Genomic DNA, 17,641 nt, shown 5'->3' with positions numbered 1-17,641 from the left:
AACACACACAAAACAACAAGCCCGAACACGTCAGCAACCCGCGAACAACCAGGAAAAATCCCCCTCTGCCCTTCGCCGCCGGCAGCGCGGCCGCTCCTCCCCGCAGCGCAGCGCCGCCGGGGGCAGGCGAGTCAGCTGACGGGAGCGGCTCGTTTCCATCATGGCCGCCCGGCCGGGGCGGCTGCCGGCGGGGCTGGGCAGGCGGCGCGGCGCGGCGGAGGCCCGGCTCCTGCTTCTCCTGTGGTTCGCGGGTGCGACCGCGGAGGGAGCGGCGGGCCGGGAGACGCCGCTCAAGTGCGACGAGCTGCGGCTGGGGCAATATCCTGAGCGCGGCCGGGAGGCGCGGCGGGGGCGGTTGCTATGGCGACGAGGCGGGGGCCGGGGTGGGGGGCGCCTCCCGGGCCGCTCTGGCTGCAGCCGGTTTCCTCAGAGGGGAAGGGGGAGGCGGAGGGTGGGGGTGGGGGTGTCCTGCACACCCCTTGCTGCTCCTCACGGGTCATACGGAGCCTCAGGGCCCCCCCCGGGGGGGTCTCGGCTTGGAAATGGATCGTGGTGGTTTTTCGCTTGATTTTTGGGGGTAACGTGCGGCTGTGGGTAGGTTTGGGGTGTCTCTCAGATTTGCAGCAGTAAAACCCTATGGGACGTGAGAGACCCCCTCCCCCTATTTTTGGGGACACTGTAGTGAGATGCAATGACTTTGCAAAAATCGAGTCTCCCTCCGGAGCCCAGATGAACAGGTTTCAGGTGGTGGTGGGTAGCTGGGAGGTTTCTGGCTCTCCCAGGGCACGTCAGGCCTCGCCTGAGAGCGGGTGACAGGTATCGCTGTACCTGCGGATCAAAAGCGTCAGGAGAGCAAATCCCGGAAAAGTTAACTTCACCTCCCGCTTTGCCTGGCCGCGGGAGTCGAGACCGCTGGGAGTTAGTTGCTGCTCAGGTTTATTCTAGTCCCAATCCGTGGCAATGCAAGTGCTCGTTTTCAGATGTTCACTTTGAGTTTTGTGTGTTATTGTCAATTTGATTTTCTCAACCAAATACCCTCAATTTACATGTCAATTTACAATACAGAGGCCAGGACCGATAAATATTGTCATTCCTTCAGACAGTGCTGACTGCAGCACTAATTAAATATGAAGCGTTTCCAATATATTTATGTATTAAATTGAATTGGGGGATTCACTGTATAGTAATGTGCAGTTTGTATTTTGGGGGGCAGGTAGGAAGGAATACTGACATCAAGGTATGTCTTAAATCCTCAGGGGTTAAAGAGGGTGGAATAAATTAATACTAAACTTGTAGTAGTGTTTGATAGGAAAAATGTTTTCCTCAATTAGCTGAACATATATCTGTGATGATCCTAAAATAGACAATAGTACGCAAGAACCAATGAATTGTACAAATCACACAGCATATGGTAAGGATTTTCAACTTCTGACATATATTGACGGTAACTACGTTTTCCAGGAATGTGTTCAGTTCATGCATTTGTGTGTCTGCTAGATGATCTTTTTAAAACATGCAATCGGTAATGTCACTGCATTATTCTGAAAGCTTAAAACGCTTGTATAAATTGGATGCTTTACTAAAAATGAATAAATACTTTATCGCTCATTAGTACATTTATAAGTGAGGTTTTTGGTAAATCTCTTCAATTTATATTACATATTCTAGGTTCTATCCTTCACCAGAGTGATTAAAACAACCTATTCCTATCATACTAGATTTTGCATATGCCTGTTAGAAGAAGAATTGGCATGAGGCATAAGAACCTCAAAATCTTCCTTTTTTATTTCTTTTAAGGAAAAATGGTGTATTTCATTATCAGGAGGTTTTGGCATCAGTAGACTCTGTTTTGAAAGCACTTCCATACGTTTTGATTTTAAATTCTGACACTCATTTGAGTACAACAGATGAATACTTAAACTGGTCACTTGGTTTACTACCTGTGTTTAGCTTGTCTGATGTTCTAAGGCTTTGAATAAATGGTCTCTGCAGGTTAGCTAATGGTATAACACTTCTGCTTTATGTGCACAGTCCTTTACATTATTTTGGATGTCTTGTCCCTGATTATAAGCAGTGAGTCAGAGTATTGTGTAGCTGTAGATGGATCACAACTCAATTTGTTAGTTATGTCTAACTAATTAGTGGATATGTGCATTTAATGCAATATACTTTTGAACAGGAGATAAGCTTCAGAGTGAGGAAAGTTGCTAAATTACTTAGCGTGTTATTTTCTATGTCAATATAGAGTTTTTATGCACGTAACAGTCTTTAAATGGTCCCCACAGTATCTGAATTTTGCTTTTCAGTACTATCTGAGTAATAAAAAGTTAATCTTCTAGATCACAATTGAAGCACAACAGTCTCTAAACATCTTTCTAGGTCCCATCACCCAAACAAATATCAGTTTAATTCCAAGCATCTGAGTAGTCTCATTTAGTAGCAGGTTTGGAGGCTTACTGGCATGACATTGATAGGAAAAAATGTGGCCTTTACTATCTCAGTGCATTTTAATCACCGTGCGTTTCTTCTAAATAAAAGAACACACTGTTATCTTAGCTTAATTTTTTTTAAAAGACGGAATGTAGCTTTTTAAGCTAAGACATAACTGTCATAACTGTCTTAGATTAGGCACATTAATCAGTAACATCCATGTAGTCCAGACATAGCTCATATTTTTTAGGTGTTACTGATACTGACCAGCTGAAATTAGGTATTTTTATCCGTATGCAATATGGACAGATATTTAGAAAGAAAGCCAACTAAATCCATTTGTAGTCTTCTTGCCTGTAAGTATGATTGGAAAATCAGGAGAGAAATATTGAGCCTGGCTGGAAGTTAAATAGAACTCACAGGTACTGAAAGCTAGTAGTAGAAAGTAGGGGAAGGACTGGATTTTGGCCATTTGAAACAACTTACTTCGACATTGGAGGGTGATTAATATTCTGATGATATATTGTGAACCTTTAGCAGATGTCACTTTCTTCTTTGATTTCCACTTTGGTTCTTTTATGAGTCAAGCCTTAGATTAGGATCATACAATAACTTACGCTGGAAGAGACCCCAGGAAGTCCCATCATCCAACCTCCTGCTGAGAGCAGTGTCAGCACTGAATTCACATGAGGTTGCTTCAGGCTTTGTCCAGTCAGATCTTGAAAACCTCCAAGGATGGAGATTGCACCACCTCTCTGTGCAGCTTGTTCCAACGTTTGACCGTTCTCAAGATGAAAATGTTTTCCGTATGGAGGGTTCAGACCTCTCATTGACTCACAGTGGAACAAAAATGGAAATTGCAACAGAATTAGGGGAGCAATTAGCCTTGTATATTTTGCTTAATATGTATCATGCAAACAGACAGGTTAGTCATACGGCTGGCTTTGAACAATTTGGTCACGAGTAACAAGCCCTTGTATATGATCTGTATCGTGACTGTTATGCAGTGTAACTTGATTTGTTTATTTTACTTATGTCACATGGCTTGTCAGAAAAATGCCACAATTTCAGATCGGTTTTTGCTTAAATTTAAATAATTTTTCTGTCCTCAGTTCAGTGTCTACCAGCACCAAATATCACTTGTAAAGATCACCTTGGCATAGAAAAAGTCTTTACTGGAAATGAAGTTGGATTTTACAAGCCTATTGCATGTCGTAACGTGTAAGTACGTTACTGTGTTTTGTGATAGTTTGCCTTTATTTTCACATTGAAGTTTTTTCTAAAATAGTATGTGTTGGCAGAAGAAAAAAGAGGAATAAGGAGATAGAACACTGCATACGTGTTGCACAGCACTTAGTGTTCTAATAAACATTATAAGTAGTTTAATGATAACATATACATGTTTATAAGTAAATCTGTCTCTATGTGGGACACTTATTTGTTTGTTTAATTATGTTTGTCTCTTTTCTTTACCTTAATACTTACCCTGCTGAAGATTTGTCATGAGTGCTAAGGCTGCATTTTCACATATGCTTAAAATCAGCACAGCTGCTTAAAGGAGCCGTTTGAAGACTCCTCTCCATCCCTTCGCCTGACATACCCCATTGTATACTGGATCAGGAAACTCATCTGGGTTTGAACTAACTTGGAGCAGCTCCCCAGTTTGAGTTGCAGTAAAGTGGCATCAGTGCTTGTGCCAGCACAAGGGTGAGGGCAACACAAGGATAAGAGAGAGTGGATAAACAGGAGGGCTGGGCTGGGCTGCTCCATTCAGCGCCACTACTTGTTTTCATGGAGGTTTGAAGCCTGTGTGAAACTACAGTTTAAGCTGTAGCGTACATGAGTATTGGGGGAGCTGAAGTCTTTCTCCAGTGTCCTAAAAATCCATTTAAGAGGAACTGCTTTCTCTTCTTAAAGAACCTATTTGTATAATCCCATCTGGTGTCTCTCTTAAGGGCCTGTTTCTGAAGTGTGAAAATGATGGACTTAGTTTTTCTGAGGCAGATCATGAGCGATGGATACCAATAAATGTTCCAACTGGCCGGTGTTAATGATCAGAGAGCACCTGTCAGTACCATTTGTTTCTCCTTTTTGTGGGATTCACACAGGAGCCTTTTTCTTTTGTGCAACTGTGGAGTCTTTGGAAGTTATAACTGCAGTAATCCTCCTGAGTATTCCTCATCACTCTAGCGGACAAATAACTCTGATGTGGTACTTACTGCTCAATAATTTGCCTAACTCAGAAGTACAGCTCTGCTTCTCAGTTTCATCAATATTTTCTCTGTACGTAGTCTCCTCAAAAGTCAAAGCTCAGCAAATTCAAGGAAACATATTATTATATCTAATCAAATTTAAATGCTAGCAAACTAGACTTCAATCACGTTTTTGTCCAGAAACAATTGCATTTCAGTCCCATCTGTGATGGGGGCTGAGAAAAAGATGAGTTATACTAAAAATTGCTTAGTTTTTGAAATAGATGTAATTCTTATGTTTCCGGGGTTTTGTATGTATTCATTTTTGTTTACTATTTTTTGTAGAAACTTTCTTGTAAATTTGTGTTTTCTTTACAGTATGGATTTAAAAAAATCTAAAGACAATATAGGGGTCTTTCCATGTTAGCTCTTCAGTAGGCAGTAAAAATGGTGGGCTTCTTATGGTGACTATTATGACTATTATTTGTGATGAAATAATCAATGGCTATACTACCAAAAGAACTTGCTGTGGCTTTTTCAGTCCCATGACTGCTTGTATGGCAGAGGGGGAAGAGGAACTTTTGGGGACTTGCTGAAAACTCCCTTAAAGTCCAGCTGTGACAGTAGGAAGAGTTATGCAAGCATCCCCTTGATAAAGTGCCATAGCCAAGTAAAAACAGCAAAGAGATTAATATTACTATCTTTCATATTTGTTTGTTAAAAAGTGGTCTAATCACTGTATCAGCCTTTTATAAGGCATTTTAAATATTATCTAAGTCTTAGAACCATTATTTCAAGCAGGAATCTCTAGCTTGATATTAAGCCTGCCCCTTCTACTGCTTTTTGGAGCATCGTGTTTGAGTTTTTTTGGCAATTGTAACTGTCTTCAGGAAGAAACAACTGCACATCATTTGAATCAGAAAATTAGTTTGAGAAGGCATCTTTCCACAGCAGGACTGTCCTGCATGGGGGGCTGTAGGTTAATGTCTATTCCTACCTGTAGGAAGGGGCAAATCAGCAAGTTGTCCATGGCCAAAACCGTAATGTACCAGCAGTCTAGATTACAGTTCTGGAATCCAGAAAGTTGGATAGTGCTAGCTTTTAGTACAAGACTAGCATACTATGTTGTGTGTATGTTTAAATGGACATGTTGAAGACGGTTGCTTTTCGTGTTTGTTCCAGAAGAAGTTTGTAAGTGCTAAGAAGTTTGCTCCAGCAAAGAAGGAGTGGGAGTTAGCTTTGCTTTGGTTTGGTTTTAAATTGATTTTTGGTAGCAGATTTTTGCTAAATTGTGGAGTACTCTAAATTGGCTCTGTATTTTGTATTTTGCTTAATATGGGCAGGCCCTGATTTGCAGACTTGAATACATCCATCATTCAAGTCTTCTCATTCCAGGCAAACAGGCCATAAAATGATAGCCTGTAAAATTTATTAGGTTCGGTGTGGACAGGTCTTTAAGCATTGATAAGAGACCCTGAAAGAGCACAGAAACCAACGTGACCTATAGCAATACTTGCATAGTATCAACTGACATGGAGAGTAGGAAGAAAAAGTTTTTAACATGGTTACTCAGAGAAATGCATGCAGAAAGAATAAAGATTTGATGATGCTGAGAAACACAAATAGAAGAAATATTCAGAAGAGTAACTGAAAGGAAATTATATCTTTTATCTGATTGTAGAAATTCCTTTAGATGACCGGGAAGTGTTGTTCCCTACTTGCTGTATTAGTCTGGAGGGTTTATTTGTAGCTAAGAGAATGAGTAAGATAAAGGGAATACAGGAGTGGATGCAGACTTGATATGGCATGAACATGCTTCCACTTCATACTAGATCTCTTCTGCCCTTTCAGTTTCGTGTTGACTAGGTTGCACACTGTTCTCCTTTTAAAAGCATCTCAATGCATAGGCAAGTGCTCAGTTTACTTTACTGTGTTTGATCAGGAACATCTCAAATTTAACTGTGTCCTACCTTTTACATAAGAATTGTTTTTATGCTTTAGTGCCCTTGGAGAGTTGTTGACACTTGACAGTTGGTAAATAATTTCTGAAAGTTTACCTCAACTTTTAAATAAAGCCATTAGTGTTCCTTACAGTGGAAACAAGGTATTTCTAAAGATGGTAATTTATATTACATTAGGTTCCAGGAAGGCCCAGTATGTTCTGTGTTGCTAATAAGCACCAAGTAACAAATATTGAGGTAAGAGTCATGGTTTAATCACTTAATGTTGCCATTAAGTTTTAAAGTCAGTAAATCTAGATAATAAGCAAAAATGTAGATCTTTATTTGGCATTAAAAGTGCTTAATAAAGGTGCTTGGTTTTTCTCAGCTACTGTCTTTGTAAAACTGTATGTTTTATTCAGCTGTTAACCAAGAGTTTAATTTGGGCTTATTAAGTAGTTGCTGGCACATGGTAACGCACATATCAAAACAGTGAATTATTGAATATTTTTAAAGTTCTAATTACATTTGTGTTTGCTTTTCTTTTCAAAGGCTAGCTGTTGCCCAGTGCAGCAGAGGATAGTTCTAGGATTAATAGCTATGTGTTTCTCGCTTGCTTATTAGCATAAAGTTCACATCAGCAGTTACTGAAAATTACTGGTGGTTAGGTGTCCACAACACTCCAACTGTTGGCAAGAATGGTGCCGATTAGTGTAAATCTCAGAAAATCTGAGGATTCTGCTGCTGCTGCTGCTTGTATCTGTGTGTTTTGCATGCCCAACCACAGGATGCTTAACTTCAGGGTACCTCTACCACAATACGTCTTTGTATGGTCAACAATTCTCTTCATTTGTAAGAATGTGTGCCATCTACTACCTGTACCGTGTAAATGGGTAATTTTGCCACCTACCTTTTGGCTGAACACTTCATGCAGCTTCTTCAACTAGTGGCCATGGTTCATGTCTTCTTCAAGTCTCATCACAATTATTGTCATTACTGACATCTCACCTGTATACCCTGTTCTGTCTTTTTGGCTGGATGTGAGACTAATGCCTACAGAGAGTATGCATGCACCTCTCAGCTTTCCGGTGTTGTCTCGGTAGGGCTGAACTATTGGGAAGTGCTCTGTAAATGGGAATGTATCAGCAACTGAATTACATCTCTCTTGACAAGGAATAATGATTTGGTTTCAGAATAAGAATCTATATTCTGCAAGGGTATACTGGAGTTGCAGTATACTTCAGTTGCAGGAGCTGAGGTTGCTTTACAGAGGATCCCTAGTGAGTTTGAAAGCTGAACATTATCAATTCTGTGTCCATTAATTGAAGATAAATAAGTCTGACTTTTTCTTTTTTTGGTAAACTGAAGCAGCAGAGAAATGAATCATTACTTTAAATTTCAAAAATATGCTTATGAGTGAATATATTTTTGCAGTCATTGTCTTCATTACTTGTATGTTTTGGCAGAAATGGATACTCCTACAAAGTGGCAGTGGCTCTGTCTTTATTTCTCGGATGGTTGGGAGCAGATAGATTTTATCTAGGCTATCCTGCCTTAGGTGAGTTTATTCCTTATTTTTTTCTTTGAGGTAAAGGTTGTTGTTTAACTGAGTTGTATGTGTATACTTATATTTTGAGTAATGTCCTCTGGCTGTCATAGTTTTCATACTTACAAGCAGAATCTTTACTTTCTTGTCAAATAAAATCCCGCAGTAGTATATGCCTCTGTCTTCGACTCTATGTTTTTGCCACTTAGAATGCATATGAAGTAAACTCCAGCGGTTGGAGTGAGTGGTGACGAATGGATACATAGCTGTCCAGCAGATAAAAACCTTCCTAAGCAAACATGATTATTGCCATTCATAGTTTTGCTTTACATTGACATTTACCACTGCATTCTCTGTAAGACTCTGAACAGAAGTGGTTTTGACTGATGTGCCAGCTACTTAAATGATGCTTGATTTTACCAGGGAAATAGTGGACAGACTTTACAATAAAAATAATATTTTAGGACACAGAATTTATTCTTAAAAATGCATATGTTTGAGATCGCTCATAGTGTTAGTAACAGTTCTGCAGAAGCTGTGACCTTTAATAAGAACTACCTCTGGTAGTGTTTTTAGGACCCTATTCTTAGGGTGATGGTGCCACTGACTGACTTAAATTACGCAGATACCTTAGTATGTTAGAACTGCTTTCAGTGTCTAGGATTTTCTTTGTTTATTCCTGAGCCAGACAAATGGAAGTACATTTAAGTCTAGATAGTGTGGAGCAATAAATTGGAAAAAAGCTATGCATTTTACTGTTGCTTCTGTTGGGAGTTTTGAGTTTCTACCCATTATATGCAAACTCTTGGGTTCTTTAAGAATATTATCTCTCCTTCTGGCTAATCATGTGTTAACATATGTGTCTTTTTTCCCCGAGATTCTATAATTAGCACTTATTTTGTCCATCTGTTTCACAAAAAGATATATTTTTGGAAGCAGTTGATAAGGTACACATTTTTTGTTACATCAGTGACTGAAAATGTATTTTAGCATTGTATTTGGAATAATAATTTGCAGTAATTATATTGTAATATATTGTGGATTTATGAGTCTTGTATTCTTGTGTAGAAGTCCTGTATGTTTCATGCTTGCCAACCCTACTGGAATACACTGTAGCCAGTAACCAAAGTTAAAAGACTTGCAATTAAACTCTTCTGACAGCAAGTTTTCAAGCTTTTGAAAGGTAAAGAAGGATAAAGCAAATACATAAGAGTAGAAATGCAGGGCGATAAAATCAATAAATTGGATTTCTTGCCAGTGGTTAATTTTTTAGGTCATCCGTGCCTTGGCAAACGCTGTGCTAAAGAAAAGTAATAGCATTGAAATATTTTGTGCAAATGTAATGAAAACTTTAAATGCTCTTTCATTTATTTTTTTTCCTTCTCTTGTGTTTAAAGGGAGCACAAATAACAAATAAACTATTGAATATGAAGAAACCACTAAAATTGTATGGAAGGCAGCCCCTTCCTCTCCCACACACTGTGAAGCAAACCATAAGTTACTGCTGCCTAGGACTGCTGTTTTTTCCTCTGTGCTTCAGAGCAGTTTATTTTCTCAGAGTAATCTGCTTGTGGGGAGGGAAGCAAGGAGGAAGAAAAAAAATCAGCTTTACCCTACACTCTAGAAACATATGCCAGGTTCAGAAACAGGTCTTCTACACCCAGTAACCGAATGGAGGATGCCTCACCAGGATGCAGCCAGTTCCTCAAGTTAATTGGAACTGCTGCTGGAACCAGCAATGGTGAGAGAGCTGCTGGATTTCCAAGTAACCAGCTGACAGTGATGCTCAGGACTGCAGCTTGACAGGAGATGTTATAATAACTGTCAGCAGTATTTTAAATGGTGACTGCACTTGATGCAGAGATAATAAAGTGAATTGTGTTCACCAAAGAGTTTGATATTATTTAGTTGTCTTAACTGTTGTTTCCTAAGGCTAGCATTTCTTTAGCTGGCTGTTTCCCTTTTATTTTTTTATGCTACTGCCAATATATCCAGGCTGACTATGTTTCACTGCTGCAAGTCTCACATGTCAGCCACTGGAAGCAAATTGTTTTAAACATTGATACACTTAGTTTTTTGCAGATTTAAGTGGCACCACTTCAGCTGTAATATGTTTGTGGACTTTCCTTTTAATCAAGTGAAAGACTGTTCTGCTACTACTCTTTCAGCATCACGGTCATTAGGTATATTTTTCCTGTTAGGTTTCCTCTGACTTCTCCTGTTCCACAGAGTGTTTATAAACTCTCTCCCAGAGTTTATAAATCAGGCTGTTTTCATCGTGTCAACTATGGGAGCTATCCCCAGATGGTGGGGCGCCCATCCTACCGCATGCAAGCAGTTACTCCCCCGCTCTATTCAAGCATCCAATTCTCTCTCCTCCATACACAGCCACATGCATGGGGCACAAGGGGAGAGGAGGAGGTGTGCTGGACAGATAGCTGCTCCTGAGAGGGGAGGAGCGAAAAAGAGGAGGAAGAGGTCTGGAGACCTTCAGGTGCTTGACTGAAGGCAGGCTCACTCTTTGGAAAACGTCTGCTTTTTTTACTAGAAGGCAGAACAGCACAGCTTGCAGCAGTCCTGACTTCTGTGGGGAAGAGGCGGCATGGGATGCCGCACTGGCTGAGGGTGTCAGCATGCTTGTCTCTTGCATCAGAAGCGTGCCAGCCCCTGTGAGCATAATGAGGACATGCTCTTCAGCAAGGACCTTTTTCAAACCGTGTGCAGCATAGCTTACAGCTAGCTTAACTGCAAAATCTATGCATTCCTCTTCAAACTTTCTGTTCTAGGGGTAAAGTTGCACATGTCTTCAAAATGAGCATTTCATTCTCAAAATAGCCTAGATGCTTGTTGAGCTGAAAGCTGAGATACTGTCTCATTGTATTACATTCATTGTACGAGAAACTGTTGATATTTGAAAAGAAATTCTTAGACAGCCTTTTTCTTCTGAAGGCATCTTCCAAATGTAATGTCAGCCTTTCATGGAGAGCTCACAGTGTGAGAAAATTAATCACTATTCTCATATATTTTCTATTAACCTTTCATTTATTCATACAAAAGAATCCCTAACTACTTCTGAATAGTGAATAAACATAAGTGTTTGTTTTATATATATGTATATGTAAGTGTGTGTGTGTGTGTATATATAAAAAAATAAAATAAATTCCTATTTCAGTATAAATATAAAAATAATAATAAGAATGGTTCTCCAAAGCAGCATGTTTTGGAGAAAATCTAATCGGTATGTGCTGCAATTTAAGAGATGGTACAAAGTCCTCTATTCAAAAGTAAATTTTCTAGCTCAGGTTGGAACTTTTTTCTGTCTGTATCTAATCAAAGCAAGGAAATATTTCAGTAACTTATTCATCCACTTCTGCCTTTCACTTCAAAGAATTTTTGTCTGTTTAAAAAAAGTTGTGTTTAAAAATCTTTTAATTGTCTTCAGGGTAGTACAGAATTGTGAATATACAGGTTGTTTTTTCTCTGATAGTTAAAGATCTTTAATTTTACTTCTGTTTTTAGAAGTATGTATATTCTGTGGGATGAGGAGAGAATTTGGATGTGATTGCCACCAGAAACCTATGAACCTTATAGTAACTAGCTTAAAGATGCAATTAAATTTTGTTTCCCTTTCCTAGGTTTGCTAAAGTTCTGCACTGTAGGATTTTGTGGAATTGGTAGCCTAATTGATTTCATACTTATTTCAATGCAGGTAAGTTGGTGCTTTCAAAACAAGATACAAATCTGTGTTTGTTAAAGCTTTGATGTGATCCCGAAGTCTTTGTAAGCATTTCAGCCTTAACTTTTCCTTTGGAATATTGAAAAACCAAGGCATTTATTTTAGCATAAACTGGTATTATGGATACAAAGTATGAATATATTTATAGTTTGAACTAAAATGTAGATAGATGAGCTCTCTCTGTAAACCCGTAATGAATCTACCACTTGACTACAGCCTGGAAGCTATACCACTGTAAATTCATTGTGTCAGAACTGATGAGCTTTTCATGTGACACATAGGGTTAGAACTACATGAAATGTCCTGGTATTCCTGAAATAAGAACTGCCTGTGAAGTTCTGTGCTTGCATGTGTTTAATTGCTGATGGAGCCCATCATCTGGGGTGTCCAGACAACATGCAGGAAAGAAGACTTTGCCATTTTTTTTTTCTGCTTCTCCTCCACGTAGAAGTCCCGTATCACCTGAGACTTGTGACTGTGGGATGCTTAGTGGTTAAATCCCTATCTGGGGTGACACCTTGTGACATCATGAAATTGCCAAGTTGTCTTATTCTACAGTGCATCCATTTAGCATGGGTTATAAATTGCCTTTGACAAACTTAAAACACATTGTGGACGTAGAAATGCTTTATGTGTGTTCATAGAAAAATATAAAAATTATGTTTTTTGTAAATCGGTCTTTTGTATATCACTAATCTTTCAAAGTGTATGTCTTCTCAAATTCCTTTCTATACTGTGGCAGTGATCTTGCCTCATATCACTTACAGACAAAGTTGCAGGTAGCTTTCGTCTCTCTTTATTCATCTGCCTTTTGACCCTACGTCAATTTATCAGTTCCAGAACAAAAAAGCCACGGTCTTCTCTCTTTCTTCTTGTTCCTTACCTGTGCAGCATTTCCAAGATACTTGTCACCAGCCCAATTTGCTTTTGCCTACCCTTCTTTGTTCAAAAAAGGCACTTTGGAGGCCACTCATTCATTAGCCTGATTTTTGTGACTCAAATCCTGGTCGACTTAACCTAGCACCAGCGCCTGGCTGTGTAATTTGGTTGATTAGAAACTCGAGGGAGATGTTCCTTCAGAGACAGTGTTCGCTAAAATAGTTAAACTACAGCATAACTTCAAAATAAATCTAGTTTCTGTTTGACTAATTAAGCATGACTAATTTTATGATGGGAAAATTAGCAGTAATTGAGATGTTAGCACAAAGTGTATATTTCACTTCATATTGAAAAGTCTTGGTTCTTTTTCTCTTGCAGATTGTTGGACCTTCTGATGGCTCTAGTTATATTATAGATTATTACGGAGCAAGGCTTACGAGGCTCACTATTACCAATGCAACGTTCAGAAAAATGCAGACATATCCTTAACCCTGGCAGTGTCACGTATGCACAGGTGCATTCTAATTTTACAGATGGATCCAGTCGTCCACTGAAATTGCTGATGACTTATTAATTACACTTCATCAGAACTGTATATTAAATGTTGTACATTGAACAAAGATGATAAAATAGGAAAATTCATCCAGAGAATGAATTTACCTCAAAGGTGCCAGGTTTCTTTGTGACTGCTCTATTTCTGTGAGCACATAGTTTGCTGCTAAGTGGTATCATTGGTGAAGTAGGCAGACTTTTGTAATTTGCACTGTTGATAGTTGGCATCTCAGTATGATTCAGAGGGTTAAGGGGGGAAGGGATTGGTCAGCAGAACATCTGTGCTGATTTTTAGTCCATTGAAATTGATGGGACATGGATGTTAGTAGGGCCACAGTTATGCCTGGGGTCTGTTTTCAGAACTATTTGTAGCAGTTTGGAATTTAACTTAAAAACCCTAGAACACAGAAATTGCTTTTCTTTCTATCATGTTAGTTAAAATCCAAATGGCCCTAAATCTTGTGCTGAAATTCCACTATGAATTCTTATGAAATTCCATTGATTTGAAGATTTTTTCCATTAAGTTTAAAGAACAATTTTGGTAAGGTTGCTAAATTTGATCAGTCCTGATCAACAATAGGAATATGGATACGAAAAAAACAGAATCATGTGATGCGTCTCAGAAAGGAAGGTAGATGTTGGAGTGCACTGAGGTTAGAATAGGACTTAATTGTTTTGCTTATTTTGATTTTTTCACCCCCTTGCAACAATCCTCGGTGAAATGCATGCCTTCTTTTTCTGAAAAGAAATTGGTGTCTGTTTTGCAGATACAGAATGTCAGAAATGTGAATTCTTTGCTTTAATAAAGCCCTTGAAAGGTTCTTCTTTCAAGTGTGTACCTGTTGATAAATGAATTGTATTTCAGTGAAATAAATTCTGTGTCCTTCAAAGCTGTTTGACCAAATTCTTTAGGACAGCCAAGATTTACCTAGATTTTCCTTTAAATACACACATCTATATACACACAGACAGAAAATCTTTCAACAGAATCTTCCTACTATTTGAACAATTTTAAACATTCCCTTCACCTTCTTATGAAAACCTGCAGTAACTGAATGAGAAATTCATGTTAATAGCATAGATGTTTTTTTAATAATTTTGGGGCAGGGGGTGGTTGTTTTAGATGAAACTTTTGAAATGTTATTAATGTGTCTGCAACCATTACTTTAAGGGAATTACATAAACCAGATTCTTAAACTGATTTTTTTAAGTGCAATTTATGTTTGTTAGTCTCTCTTAAACCTGCATTAAGACTGGTGCACGTAAAGCTTTGCAAAGTAATCCTGTTTTTATCCAAATAAGTATTACCTGAATATATCACATAACAGGAATGAACCGGAAGGAGTACCTTGTGCTTAACATTACTACTTTCCTTCACTTCAGACATAGTTTTGGAATATTTGCTAACATGCATTTTACATGTGGATTCAAAGAGACAAGAACACTCTGTTAGCTTTGTTCACTTGACATACATTTGTTGCATCTCCCTTTTGTCTCTCTTTCACTGAATGCTCTTTGTGCATGTCAGTTTTGTTTCCTGGAATATGCACTATCAGAAGGAGGCAGGCAAATTGACAGAAAAGAAATGTTTGAACGAAATAAAATTCTGTGATTAAGATCATACCGTGACTTGTCTGCCTTTGTTTTTTAACCCTGACATTGATAATAGAGCTATGGAAAGAGGAAGATATCATGGACATTATAATGAACAAAAAAGCCTTGGGCAACTCTTTCACACAAGATTTCATTCTAAAATACATCTTCATATGTACCAGTAGCACAGGGCTTGGATCATGGGCTTCAGCAGTCCATGTTGTGCTTCATCACGTGTGAAAGGAAACAGGAGCTATTTTGTATGAATCAGATGAAAATATGTTTAGTTATTAGGTCCATCAGATACTTTGTTTCTCCTAAAACCAAAATTGTCAGCAGAGAGAAAGATTTGTTATTATAAGTTAAGTTAGTGTTTCTGTAGAAACAGATGTATTTTATTCCTTTATGTCAACTAACCTGGGAAATGAAAAATGATAGGGGATTCTTTCATCCCGATCTTCTGTTCTGTTCTGCCAGTGCATGTTTGTGTCAGGTCTACATTGTTTTTTCATACTGGCAATAATGAAGCCAGAGGTGACCAGACAGAAAAATGTTTTGAGTCTTAGCAAATTTTAATTTCTGTTCTTTTAGACTTCATTCTACTTGATCCTCTGGTCCTGTACTAACAACTCTCCACTTCTCTTTCACATCCCTCTCCTTTGTCTGTGAAGCCTTTTAGAAATTAGCGTCACAGATGACATAACCTTTGCAACTGGTATTGGATACTGTTGGAATTACGTTACATGCCCAAACACACTTGTGTTTCTATATGCTTATTTAGCTGCATAGCTGAAGTTTAGAGAGGGTTAACTGAGGAAGCAGATAGTACTGCAGGGCCAGTAGAGAGTTAGTGAGGTCTTTGTTTTCATCTTGTAATTGTCAGATATGGCATGTTTACCATAAGGACTGTGAAAAGTGTGATGCAAGATGTAAAGCTGTCCCACTGTGTTAATAATAAATTGGCTACAGTAATATTTATCGAAATGTCTGTCCTATGATGATTTTCTGTGTTGCTGCCTGTTTTAGTATTCATCTGTCAATCAATTTGCCCATCCTAGCGTTTCTATAGTTCTGATTGCTCCTGCTGCACTGCAATACTCTTCTCTCTGGGTTGTAGCTTTTCCCAAAAACAGTTGCAAAGCAATAAAAATAATCAGAACTGTACTATGTCATCCTCCTGCCTCATTCCCAAATAAAATATCTGTTTGTTTTGCAGATATTCAGGAATCCTTTCAGCATTCCAACAAGCTAAAGCTAAAGCTAAAGAAGTGTTTTTCTGTGTCTGTAAAATAGAGAACATGAAGAGTAAAGGCCAGAGTTAAAAAAAAAGAATTTGAAGTGCCTAGCCTTTAAAAACCTGTGTAAAGCTATTTGCTGAAGATGCTGCAGATCCAAGCCAGGAATTAAATCCAAATCTTCCCTAAGTACCAGTGCAGTTCAGTCATTGCAAAACCATGACTCCATAAACCTGTCTTTTTTTTGTGCCTCCGTTTTAGGATTTTCTGCAGTGTGCTTAACCGTGATGTGAAAGTACAGTAACTAGTAAAAACATCAGCTTTGGGCACTCTGCATTCACTCACACAGTGCAAAAGTGGTTGTACCTAGGTCTGCATGCAGTATTAAAAAAATACTCTGAATTGTGCTTGTTTGATTAGGTCAACCTTTGCATCTTTCACTTGTGTGCAGAGCACGTTTTAAAAGAGAAGGGGTTTAGAGATGTTTTAGAATGCAAATTCTCTGCCTAGCTATTCCTCCGGCAATTTAAATCATGACAATGCTATGGCAACTCCCTGTGACAATATTTTGTTATCTTGTTTCCCTCTTTGCCACCACCCACCACTTAATGCATGAAGATGTCACTTCTGCTTTCAGAACCTGGTAACACCTTAAATGTTAGGTTTTATTACGTTTCCAAAGATGTGTTACTGTACGCCTGCCAGTAAAACTTCTCAGCTCCACAGGAAGGTCTTTGTGTTTGAAATGCTCCATTAGAATTTTTTTGGAGAACATCTGTTGTCACCCCATCAAGAATCGTTTCCTTTGTTCCTCAGGAGTATATTCAGTTATATTTGCTTACGCAGCTATGTCTATTCAGTCTTCTCGCATCTCTTCTCAGTGTTTTTTTTCATATTTTTAGATTCATTAGGTGTTTAGTCCATTTCTGCATTGAGAGCCATTCCCGTTGCTTGCTCTGCAGTTTTCAAACCTGTTTCCTCCAGGAAATGATGTTGAAAACAATAAGGTTGGGTGCTTAAGCACCCAATTGGGGAAATGCCAAAGGCAAGACTTTGCAAGCAACCATACATTTACATTGCCTTGTAGGACTATCGCTAATTGTGTGATTGCCTATTATTTCACTGATACATCATCCAGTCTTTCGAACTCAGTGTAGTCTCATCTCTAACTACTTTTCCATTTTCATTATTATAAATGGTCACTATATGGCTTCTTTAAAAAAATGCATCATTTTAATTCATTTAAATCATGCTTTTTAAGCAGCTGTTGTGTTCTGGGCATGTGCTTTTTGAACCTGCATCAGAGTCTGCCGGAGGTGAAATTCAAGGAAATAGTCTGTTTGCCTCTCCTGCAATTACTGCCCAGAGCTGGGGAGGAAAAAGACTTAACTTTAGGCATATGCTTAAGAGCTTTGCTAGACTGAAATTTCATCAAGACTCTTCCCAATTTCTTCCCTTCAACCCATCTGTGTTACCCAGAGACCCTTTCTAATCTCCATGAATTATAAAAGAAAATTGCATTCCGTGTGGAAACCTTA

General features: G+C 38.7%; 1 protein-coding gene across 3 annotated transcripts; it reads left to right on the top strand.

The window, feature by feature from the left end:
• The first annotated feature begins 27 nt into the window (after positions 1 to 27).
• Positions 28 to 14,896, top strand: TM2D1 (TM2 domain containing 1). 3 transcript variants are annotated; one of them, XM_064516303.1, is made up of 7 exons: positions 39 to 322; positions 1,342 to 1,411; positions 3,543 to 3,651; positions 8,029 to 8,120; positions 8,986 to 9,055; positions 11,744 to 11,817; positions 13,102 to 14,896. In XM_064516303.1, exons 1-6 carry the CDS (start codon positions 161 to 163, stop codon positions 11,784 to 11,786), a joined length of 546 nt encoding a protein of 181 aa, XP_064372373.1. In that variant the 5' UTR covers positions 39 to 160; the 3' UTR covers positions 11,787 to 11,817; positions 13,102 to 14,896. The 3 variants fall into 3 exon arrangements, with proteins under 3 accessions (XP_064372374.1, XP_064372373.1, XP_064372372.1); XM_064516304.1 differs by lacking the exons at positions 11,744 to 11,817; positions 13,102 to 14,896 and adding an exon at positions 9,506 to 11,737 and having other exon boundaries at positions 28 to 322; XM_064516302.1 differs by lacking the exon at positions 8,986 to 9,055 and having other exon boundaries at positions 97 to 322.
• Positions 14,897 to 17,641: the final 2,745 nt, after the last annotated feature.

Source organism: Dromaius novaehollandiae, chromosome 8, assembly GCF_036370855.1.
Source record: "Dromaius novaehollandiae isolate bDroNov1 chromosome 8, bDroNov1.hap1, whole genome shotgun sequence".
Taxonomy (NCBI): Eukaryota; Metazoa; Chordata; class Aves; order Casuariiformes; family Dromaiidae; genus Dromaius; species Dromaius novaehollandiae.
Note: the sequence above shows the minus strand (reverse complement) of the source record. Positions and strands in the feature narration are given on the sequence as shown.